This window comes from Antechinus flavipes, chromosome 5 (assembly GCF_016432865.1).
Source record: "Antechinus flavipes isolate AdamAnt ecotype Samford, QLD, Australia chromosome 5, AdamAnt_v2, whole genome shotgun sequence".
Lineage (NCBI taxonomy): Eukaryota > Metazoa > Chordata > Mammalia > Dasyuromorphia > Dasyuridae > Antechinus > Antechinus flavipes.
In genome coordinates, this window is record NC_067402.1 from 238560370 (window position 1) to 238572153 (window position 11784).

At 36.2% G+C, this 11784-nt stretch overlaps 1 protein-coding gene across 2 annotated transcripts in view; it reads right to left on the reverse strand.

Annotated features, from left to right (window-relative positions):
- The window catches only part of ZFC3H1 (zinc finger C3H1-type containing), a 52293-nt gene extending 40778 nt beyond the window's left edge, over nt 1-11515 (reverse strand). For both annotated transcript variants that reach the window (XM_052000761.1, XM_052000759.1), the window contains exons 1-2: nt 10854-11515; nt 1511-1927 (exon numbers count right to left, since the gene is read on the reverse strand). In XM_052000761.1, coding sequence (XP_051856721.1) covers nt 1511-1927; nt 10854-11502 — 1066 coding nt within the window. In that variant the 5' untranslated portion in view covers nt 11503-11515. The remainder of the gene's footprint in view (nt 1-1510; nt 1928-10853) is intronic.
- Between the last annotated feature and the right edge of the window lie 269 nt (nt 11516-11784).

An 11784-nucleotide genomic window follows, 5' to 3' on the forward strand; every position in this document is an offset into this window, starting at 1 on the left:
CTTATGCATGAAAGCTTGTTAGAAGAAATTTTAAGGCAACTTTTTGCTCCACCAAATCAAAATGTTCTTCTTATAGTCGATAACAAACACCATAGGAATTTGTATTCTCTACCCCTTCACTAAACTATGACTAAGATAAGGCTTGTTATAGTGAAGTTTGCAAAAATTCTATTTCCTCATCAAACTTTCATTAGGGATGTCATTAATGAATCCAAGTTTTATTCTGATAACATTTGTAAAGATGGGATCATATGAATAATTACTGGTAGTTTATCTCTTTTTTAATGTCTTTTGTCTCCTTTTTAATCAAAGAATTTAGAATTTCCCTCTTTGAATTGTTTCTAAAACTAAAGTTAGGTTATGGTATATGAATGTAATGGAATATTATTATTCTATAAGAAATAATCAGTAGGATGATTTCAGAAAGTCCTAGAAAAACTGACATGAACTGATGCTAAGTGAGAGTACATGAAGTGAACATTGTACGCAGCAATAACAAGATTATATGATGATCAACTCTGATGGACTTGGCTCTTTTTCAACAATGAAGTGATTCAAGCCAATTCCAATAGATTTGTGGTGGTGAGAGCCATGTGCATCCACAAAGAGGACTTTGGAGACTGAATGTGGATCACAACAAAGTATTTTCACCTTTTTTGTTGTTTGCTTGTTTTTTCTGTCATATTTTTCTCTTTTTGATCTAATCTTCTTTGTACAGCATGATAAATTTGGAAATATGTTTAAAGGAATTACACATGTTTAGCCTATATTGGATTACTTGATGTCTAGGAGAGGAGGATAGAAAGAAAAGAGGGAGAAAATTTTGGTTTTTGCAAGGGTGAATGATAAAAACTATCTTTGCATGTATTTTGAAAATAAAATAAAAAGTTAATAAAATTTTTTCAGAAGTTAAATACCACACACACACACAAAAACTTAATTCTTCAATCATCACAAAACTGTATTGCAACAGAATCTCTATCTGTATAAATGTATAAATCTGTTAAATATAAGCACAAGACAAGTCTTAAGTCTCTTAGAAGCTAAGGAATCAGTTAATCACAAAACAGCAAAGTATTCATTTTTTTTTAAGTTTAGAGGAACAAAACTGAAAAAATTTCCATTTCCTAGCATTCCATAAGTCACATTTTTGAATATTAATACAAAAATCTATAAATGAAACAAATTAGACAATAAACTTGCCCTACAAAAATTTTTTATAAAATATGACACTAATAGTTTGAGGATGAGTAATTTCAATCTCACCAACATAGACTGTAATACCTTTTACACTTTAGTGGAGTTTTTGAGGGCTAAGACTGAAAAATTGTCATCCTGAAACTTAATGAACCCCAAGGAATTAGCTAGGCTAGTCCTCTAACAATAAACATGTAACCCACCACTTGCAAAGCAATGTGAGATTAATAAAACTGTTATTTTTTTTTTAAATAAAACAACAAAAAATTACATCAGAGCAATATCATGCAATGGAAATATTCAATTCTGTTACCTTGACTGGATTCTGTAGGTTCTGATTTTAGGCAAAGCTGTTTTGTTCCATCTTTAACTTTTTTCAATCTGTTTTTATCTCCTGGTAAAGTCAATTTCTGCCTGAGAGGTTTCAGTTCAAATGCCTGGAAAGTTTTAACCTGTTTTTTCTCCTCAGGAGGTACTTCTTTTACTGGGTCCTTTATAATACTGACATTCTCTGTAATTATTTGGTCCTCAGAATTCAATATTTTAGCATCATCTTGAGTAGTTTCTTCTTTATTACTAAACGCCAGTTTTTCATCCTTATTAATACATTCAAGTTCCAACTGGATTTGCTTATATTTTAAAAGCAAGTCTTCAAAACTTTCTTCCCCACAGTTTTCATTTTTGGATGAATAACTCTGTTTTCTTGATGGAGACCTTCCAAAACTTTTAGCTGAACAATCCGTTAAGAAAAATTGGTTCAAAAGAATTTTTTCCATAATTCTACTAAGAAAAATATTTAACTTTCAAGTGAATTCGTCCTTTTTGCTGGAGTTCTTCAATTATATTTAGTCACAAAACAAAAATTCTAAAATTCTTAAAGGTTTTGTGATTCCCTAAAAATATTAATTCAACATACATAGATTAAATAGTTGTAGTATTCCAAGCAACATGCTAGGCACCGAGGATACCAAGATGAAAAAGACAGTCCCCCATCTTAAAAGAATTATTGGTTGTAAGGCAGCCACAGTACACAATTAAGTATGACATGACAAGATACAGAAACAATGCTATAAGAAAACTTGAGGAAAGAGAGATCATTTGCAGCTGGAAACACAGCGAAGGCTTCATGGAAGAAGTAGCAGCTGAATAGGCCCTTAGAGAAAAGGAGGCAGTGCTTTCAAGGCATAGTAAACAACCTGCTGGAAGAGTACACCATGAGATCAATGACTAGATCTCAATAAAATAATCATTTTCAACCCCTACCTCCATCACTAATGTTTGATGAAACCTCTGTCAAACTACCAGAGTCAAAGCTTAATTAAACAGTGATAATTGCTATCTGAAAATAAGACCAACTATCAAATGGCAAATTACTCTAACCCCAAGTATGTTTATTAGAAGCAAACATTAACTTGAAAACACAAATATGCTTCTTAGACCTCAATAACATACATAATAATCCCAACACAATGAGGACTCACTATATCAGCAAAATCTGCTAAGAAAATTAGAGAAAACGTTAGGTAGAAACTAGGTTTGAGATAACTCACACCAATGATACGAATAAGCTCCAAATTTATACATGACCTAGCTATCAAAGATCAGATCATAAACAACTTAGAACAGAGAAAAGGATTTCTCTAGCAACTGTGGACAGGTAACGAATTCTTAATTAAACAAAAGATAAAATGAACAATTTTTACTGCACAAAATGGAAATTTCTGATAAAATCAATGCAATTAAAATTAGAAGGTAAATGATTAACCTGGAGGAAAAAAGGTTTGAAGGAAACATGATAAATCTAACATTAAATATAATAGGAAATGTAACCAATATATAATGAGCCATTCCACAACTGATAAATGGTCATAAAATATAATTAAGCAATTTTTAGAAGGAGACAAATTATCACCATACTAAAAATATTCCAAAATCACTAATACATAATGCAAATGACAAATTGTTGGAGGAGCTATGGAAGACAGGCACACTAAAGCACTGTTGATGAGAGTAAAATGGTGGCAAAATTCTGGCTAGCCTTTTGAAACTAAACCCAAAAGATCACTAAATTGTGCAAACCTTCTGACCCAACACTATTAGTTACATAAATCATAAAAAGTCAAAAACTGAAGAAAATGATCAAAAATACATAAAAATATTTCTAACAGCATTTTGTTATCCCATGGTAGCAAAAAATTGAAATGAAAGTGGATTACCATTAAAAGGGAATGGCTAAACAAAATATGCCAAATCTATAAATGGCCTCAAAAAAACTTGAGAGGATGCAGAGAAAAGTGAAATGAAGGATAAATTATACAATTTCAATACTATAAGGAAAAAAATTATAAAAGACATAAGAATTATGATCAATGCAATGACCAACCTCAACTCCAGAAGACTGATGAATCATGTTTACCATCTCTTGGCAGAGATGACTAAAAGTACAAACTGAGACATACATTTTTAAACATGGCCAATGTATTGTTTTGTTTTTCATGAATCTATCTGTTATAACAGAGGGTTTTTAATTTGAGTGGGAGAAGTTATGAAGAGTAGGGAATAAGTAATCATAGTATAATAATCACTAGCAAAAGAAAATGAGTATCATTGAATCATTTAAAATACACCCCAAAAAAGCATAAGGAAGTTTAGAAGGAGACATGATAATCCAAAGGCACTACTGAACTATAAATTTAACATATACTGGATTGGGGGGAGTTATATGTAAATCAAGTTTTATGCAGCCATACAAAATCCTCTTTTTCTGTAAGGCAATGTTCACACTTGTCAACTTCACAGTAGTATCTTTAATTTTTAAAGCAATTCAAACTTTTAAGATTAACTTGTTCATCTTAACCATTATGTTTAGATTTAGAATATATTCAATCAACAGAATTAAAACCAATACAAGCAGCAATAAAACAAAAAAATGAAGTGTTTTTAAAGATCATTTCCAAAAAATGATAGGATAAAGACAGTACTCATTTTTCATTCTGAAATTCTTTCAATTAAAAATCCTTAGGAATCAAAGTAATTTTCAATCCTACAATTTCATCAACTTCATTTTTGTTTTTAAATGGGACAAATAAAATATTTCTTAAAAATTAAAAACTTTTGCTGAATCATTTTATTTATAAGTCATTTATTCAGTCGTGACTTTAACCTGTTTCAGTTTCTTCATTAGTAAAACATAATTAATGGCAATGCTTTATAATGACATATTTTACATATATGTATACGCATGTATTTTTCATATACTATATATGTAAATGTGTATACACACATCAACTATCATTATTACCACAGAAAATTAATGAAAACAAGACATTGTTCAGAAACTATAAATAAATAAATTCAATAAGCCAAATAAGGCTAAAAGGCAAAGAAAGAGGGGAGGGGAAGCGAAGGGAGTAAAGGGGACAGGAAGAAAGGAGGAGGGGGAGGAAAGGAGGAGAGGGGAAAGGGTAGAGCAGAGCAGGACTTACCCCAATTGAGAAAACATTGAAAAAAGTAGGAGCAGCTAGATAGCACAGTGCATAGAACTAGCCCTGAAGTCAGGAGACCCTAAACTAAACAGCCCTAGCTGTGTAACCCTGGGCAAGTCAATTAACCCCAATTGAGAGACAGACGGTCAGAAAGAGATAAAGAAAGAGAATGTAGAAAGAAAAAAGTAATGGGCAACTAACTACTAAATCTATCAAAGATTACCTTCCTCTACAGTAACCAAATTAGATACTGAAACATTTGGTAGTCACCTATGCTACCTGACTCCAAATCTTTAACCTAAGTATCTTGAAATTTTTTGAACTACAAAGAAAAACATGAGATGGTGCACCAACAACTCAAAAACCTGCTATAAGTTGCAAATGTACACTGATACAGAGTGCCTTGATCAAATCAATTTATGCTTGGTTTCATAATTCCAAGCAACCACATGTCTGCCTATCAGGCCATTTTCTAAAAATGCAAATACAAAAAGATCACTTTGTATATATAGTAAATCTTTAGAGCTAGATGAGACCTTAGAAAAATTGCAACCCTTTCATTTTTACAGCTGAGGAAATTTCAATACATTGAGTAGTTTTGCCCAGATTTAGTTGGTACTAACAATACACATAACACAGAAGCAAATTTCAAAGATAATTTTGAAAAGTACATCTTGGAAGGGGATGAGAACAGGGTTTTTTTTTTTTTTTTTTTTTAATATTATGTGGCTTTTACTTTTTCAAAACTACATTTGTTTTTGTTCTTTTGTATGTTTACTTGTTAATGAATATTAAGTTTTTAATTTTTTTTGAAAGTGCCTATTTTAATTAAAACTCGGAAAATCTCACTAAGAGAAATAGTCAATTATAATTTACCAAACATCTACTATGTACCTAACACTGGGTTAAGGACTGGAAGCCCCCCCAAAAGACCAATGACCATCCCTACTCTTAATAAGCTCAGTCTGATAGGTGAGACAACATCCAAACAACTATGTATAAACAATTGAGCTATCACAGAAAGAAGGCTTGAGGATTGAGTAAGACTGGGAAAGGTCTCTTGCAGAAGACAGGACTTGAAGCAGAGATCTGAAGAAAGGCAGGGAAGAGAAGGCAGAGTTGAAGAAGGCACACATTCCAGGCATAGGAGATAATCAGAAGAAATTCTCAGAGAAGATCACAAGAAAAAAGGAGGTTATTGTTGCTGGATCACAAGAGGAAGGGAATAAGATTTGAGTTTTTTAATTTTATACAATTAATATCCAAGACTCCTCAAGTCATTCTTAATTCCTATGTGACACTGGGAAAGCAAGTTACTAGGCTTCATTTTAAAGGACTAGACTCAAGTTGAGGTCCCTCTCAGCTCCAAGACAGGTAGAATTAAACAAAAAGTACAGTGAAAACACACACTTTGTGCCTATAGAAATGAATCATAAACACTATTGTGGTCTTTTTTTCCCCATACAATCTTTATAGAATGAAAATACCTTTAATTAAAATACTGATAACCTCTAATTATAATTAAGAATGTTCAAGAATCCAAGAACATGTTGGTTTGGATATTCTTTTCACCAACAGAAAATGAAAACTCCTTTGAAACTAGTTCAGGATTGCCATCTCTTAACACATTACAAGTAAAAGATAGACCCTGAGCAGCATCTTTCCAGACTTGATTAGAGGTCCCCAAATAACAAATTCGTAATCCTGGCAACCTCAAACCTATGCTTCATGGAAGGACCTATGAGTGTTTCTCTTACACTTACAGACTTTACCTTGGATCAACTCCATGCCACAAGATAGATTTTGGCAGAAGAGGAATACTAAGGACTGATATAAGTGGTTTACCGTTTCAAATTTCCTTTTATTTCAAAGGTGGCTAGAACTGTGATCCTTTTCAAATTCACATTTCTAAGACAGGTTAGTGATACTTCACCAGTAGAAGAATACAGAAGAAAAATTAACGGATTTTAAATCTTCCTTTAGGTACAGCATCTATGCAAAGAAAAGCAACACAGCAAAGCAACATTTATAGAAACTGTTCTGTTTTAAATATGTAATTACCAGGTGAATAAACCTCAACTCAGACGTTTGGTTTTCTTAAAAAATAATCTCATCCATTCCTAATATTTTCTATTAAAACAGTACTAAGCAGTGATATATCCTTTTCTTTCCATTTTCTTCTTCAAACTAGCTACATTAATTTTTAAAAATAAGTTTAACTTTCATTTTCCTAAATTCTTGAAATGACAAACTATTGTATTTTCAATAAAGTTTCTAGGGAAAAGATGGTGTAGTTCTATTAAATGAATACTCTTTAGCTTTTGAGGATTATCTTTATCATGTCATTGTATCACTTTTATTCCTACATATATGTGTAGAAAGGAACCATCTAACTTGTACAGTTTCTGCTTCTGAAAGCTATTCATTAAAATGATATTAACCAGCAAGGGGAAAGTACCCATAGGTGCAAAAAATGTTTGTAGCAGGCCTTTTTTGTAGTGGCAAGGTACTAGAAAAGTATCTTTGGGGTACCATGGGGTAATGGCTGAATAAATTATGGTATATAAATGTAATGAAATACTGTTCTAAAAGAAATGAACCAAACCAAACCAGAACATAGTACAGAGTAACAAGATTATGTGATGATCAACTGTGATTGACTTTGCTCATCTCAACAATTTGGTAATTCAAGACAATTCCAATAGATGTGGGATGGAAAATGCCATCCACATCCAGAAAGAGAACTATAGAGACTGGATGTGGATCAAAACAGTATTTTCACCTTTGTTGTTTGTTTGCTTTTTTCTTGTGGTTTTTTTTCTCCTTTTCATTTCTTTTTTCTTACACAGATGACAAATACAGAAATATGTTTAGAAGAATTGCAAATGCTTAACCTGTACTGAATTGCTTGCTGTCTTGGGGAGAAAAATTTTGAACCCAAGGTTTTGCAAAGGTGAATGTTGAAAACTACCTTTTGTGCATTTATTTGGAAAAATACTATGGAAAAGCAAAAAAAAGAAAAATAAAACAATCCTCCCAAGGCATTGAATTAGCAACAAAAATATCATTTACCAGACTTAATACTATGATTTCTACTTACTCCACATTCCAGGTGGTTCTGAGAAAGTTGAGTTTGGCTTGAGTTTTTGGTTTGTTTTTTTTTTTTTTTTTTTTGGTGGGGGAAGTTATATGTGGGGGTTTTCTATTGTCCGTTTGGGCTGTAAAGCAATTAAACAATTTCTGCCACGTTAACAGTCATTTTTCAACACTTTAGAACAGAAAACTTTTTTTTGCAGTTATCTCAAAAGTTGGGATAAAATAATGGGAGCATATTTCTAGCACCAGATACAAGCTACAGGCACACTTGGAATTTCCTAGGTTACTTACTTCCTGTATAATTCCTAATTATCTGGGCCTCAGTTTCATGACTTCCAAGGCCCCTTCAGAACCCAAAGATCTAATCTCTTGATCCTATGATCCCAGGTCATCATAAAAATCAAAGAGTAAGAAAGAATTATCCAAAAGTAGTAAGACATCAGACAGCTGTACTAAGAGTCTAAAAAACAAAGCATTTTTAGGGGGTAGCTAGGTGGCACAGTTGATAGAGCACCTGTGTCAGGAGGACCTGAGTTCAAATCTGGCCACAGACACTTAACACTTCCTAGCTGTGTGATCCAGGGCAAATCACTTAACCCCATTTGCAAAGGGGGTAGAGGCGGAGATATTTTTGCTTGCTCGTTAGCTAATTCATCAAACAGTGCCACTACCTCTTAATCAAGCTTTTGGGTTCATACTTTTCCATGTATCTTTTTAATATAATTACTTATAAAAGCTCATATACTTCCATAAGATGAATACACATAAACAATTGACATGGTCGGGACAAGATTAGTTTTTGTCTACTTCCTTTTTTCACACATTGAAAAACCAATGACTTTGCTATCACACTGGGTAAAACTGAAGTCAGGATTAATTTTCCTTGCAAACTAATTTTTTTCTTTCTATCTAGAAGCTATGTTTCTGAATGTGTCAGTTTTTCAAATTAATGTCAAAATAATAACAGAGCCTCAGAAGATCTCTCCTAATCATATCATTCTATGAAAATTCACTTGAAGGAAAGCAGATGCCTTCAGCTTCACAAAAATAATAATAAATAAAATGTTACACACCCACAAATGAATCTCTTCACTATGGGACTGAACAAAATGACTGAAAAGAAAAGTACTTGTAAAGTACCCCATGTGGTTACCACAAAATAAGCTAATCCATAAGGTTTGGCCTAGTTTTAGGTTTTGCTTTAAAATGTAATGGACCTGGAATTTGACCTAATTTCAAACAGAAAAAATTAAGTCTGCTCATTCCTGCAAAAGTCTTTAAATTAGGGGATCTTGAGTTGGAGGATTTTTTTTTTAAATGCTTGGCAATTACCTCAAAACAATAGGTTTCCTTTACAACCATATGTATTTATATTCTGAGTAAGGATCTATGGACTTCACCAGAGCCAAAAGAGTAATAATGAATTTATTAAATAATAAATAATAAAAAGTTAAGAATCCCTCTGAGGGGCTTCACAAATATGAAAATTTAGATTCAATTTAAGGAAAAATTTTCTAACAATGTGCTGTGTTCTGCTTTCTAGAGTCCCCAAATTGGGATGACAAAACATAACTGTTGCTTTCTAGAGTCCCCACACCAGGGTGATTAAAATATACCTTCCTAGTGAAGAAGTGATGAGGTGGGACTACCAAGGATGGTGGAAAAATGGAGTTCATTTATTACAAGGTCTTTTCCCTTTTCATAACCTCATGCTCACTGCTCATGCGCCCATTATATACTGCACATGTGGGACCAAATAAACAACTTGCTATTGTGTGTAGTATGCCACCTGGTATCACTCTACTTCAATCACAACATAGGTTGTCATGGTCTCTCTGACTTCTCAGGAAGGCTGAGAGCCCTTAGGGGAGATGGGGAGCCGAACCAGACATTGTAAGCAGGTTCCCTCTGGGTCAAAGGGTCTTATATCTCACCCAAAGTTTCCCCACTGTCTGTGGACCTCTACACCAATGAATTTATTCAAGATTGAATGGACTGCCTATGGAGACATGACTTTTTAGCAAAGGTCAGATCCTCTAGAAGAGACTTTTTTTTCCTATTATACTGGGTGTATAGCTCTGTTAAACATATTTAACAAAAAAGTGGAAATATTTCACTTTTTTGTCCACCCCAGATTGTAAACTTCTTGAGGGCAGACATTTTCTATTTTCAGCAGTTAACAGAGCTCAAAACATAGGAAGCCCTAAATAAATGATTGCTTACTGAATATACAAGAGGACACCTTTGGCTCCTTGCAACTCTGATGTTATATGTACCTTGGACTTTAATCTCTTCTAATACAGTCCTAATCCTCTCCCAAACTCCTTCCAGTTCTAATGTTATGACTATGTTTCAAAAGGATGAACACCAATTGCAATTTTATAAATAAATAAAATCTTTCATCCCGGTGGCTTCTAAGATCTTAAATCTGTAACCAAATTTAGTAAATATCTTTTGTCCATACTTACCCAGAAATGAAGATCTCCTGTAATAAACAGCAAACACCACGGGAAAAAATGGAAGAGGCTAGGAAAATCAAGGAAACAATACAGGGTTCCCTGTATCTCTTCGTCGAGCATGAGCATTATTTTTTCATCACTTTTAAAGACATCGAAAGAGTATTAAATAAAGTTACAATTTGGGTTTGATAAATAATGGAAATAATAAAAAATTTTAAAGTCAAAAAGAGTTCAAAGCAATTACCTGTTACAAAATACTTATTTACTTAAGTGCATTGTACTCCAAATACAAGTTCCTCCAGGGGCAGTGACAGACTTGAGGGCTTTAGGGTTTTTTGTAATATGTTTTTTTTTTTTTTTCCTCTCAGTACCCAGTAACCCAGTACAGCCTGTAGGCGCTTCATATTTGTGGATTTAACTGCAAAACCAGATATGTCAATAAACATCCCATAAAAATAAAAAATGGCATGGCTTGTTACCGGGCAGCTCCTGGGCATTACTTTTCCCAATCCCACGACTCCAGGGATGGAGAAGGGATAAAAGTTGTGAAAAGAGGCGAAAAATACCCGAGAAGTGAGGCCGGGGCCAGCCCCGACCATCCCCACGGAAAGGATACAGCTCTTTCGAGGAGAAGGCTCCCTCCAGCTCTGGCCGCCGCTGCTGAAGCCCGATCCCCCTCCTCCCGCCGGGGGCCTGCTGCCAGCCGGCTTGCCGCCCCGGTCGCTGCTGCTGCCTCGCCCGCGGCCCCAGCGGCCCCCACCACGGTAGGGCCGACCTCGAAAGCGGAAGCGGTCTAGAGCGATGTGGCTCCGCTCCCAGAAGGACTGCCGAGGGCTGCCCTCCGACAGAGAAGAGGACGACGCCATCCGCATGGGGGGCGGGTGCGAGCGAAACGGCTCCTTGGGCCGGTAGCCACCACTGGGACCGCGTAGAGGGCCACGCTCCGACGGGTGCCGCGAGCGGGACGAGAAACTCCTAGGCAGCTGCTGCGACGAGGCCGACGACGACGACGACGAGCCGCCGCCTCCGCCTCCGCCTCCACTGCCGCCGCCGCCCGAGCCGGAGCCACCGCCCCGGGGCGGGTGCGGAGGCCTCCGCCGCGGGTACGGCAACCCGCTGCCGCCGCCGCCGCCGCTACTGCTGCTGCTGCTCCTGCTGCGGACCTGACTGTTGTCATCGTCGCTGATCTCCCCGTCTTCCAGCTCTCCTTCCTCCTTAGGCGAGAGGCCACTGGAGGCCGGGGCCGCGGCGTCCGGGGTCGCCATCCACGGAACAGCTTGACTCACACCGCACCCCCACAGACGGGGCAGTCTCCACCCCCAAAAAAAAACAACTCACCTGCTTCTCTTTTCTTTCTTTCTTTCCTTCCTTTCTTACTCACCGGGCCGGCCGGGCCTCACCCCTACCCTGAGGCGGACGCTTTCTACACCAAGGGAGCGCCGTCCTCCAACTTCCCCAACACCCGCCGCCACCGCCGGCCACCCAGCTCCCTCTGTGCCCCTTTCGAGATAGATTCCCGGATCTTCCGCCAGGGCCTCGCGAGAAAG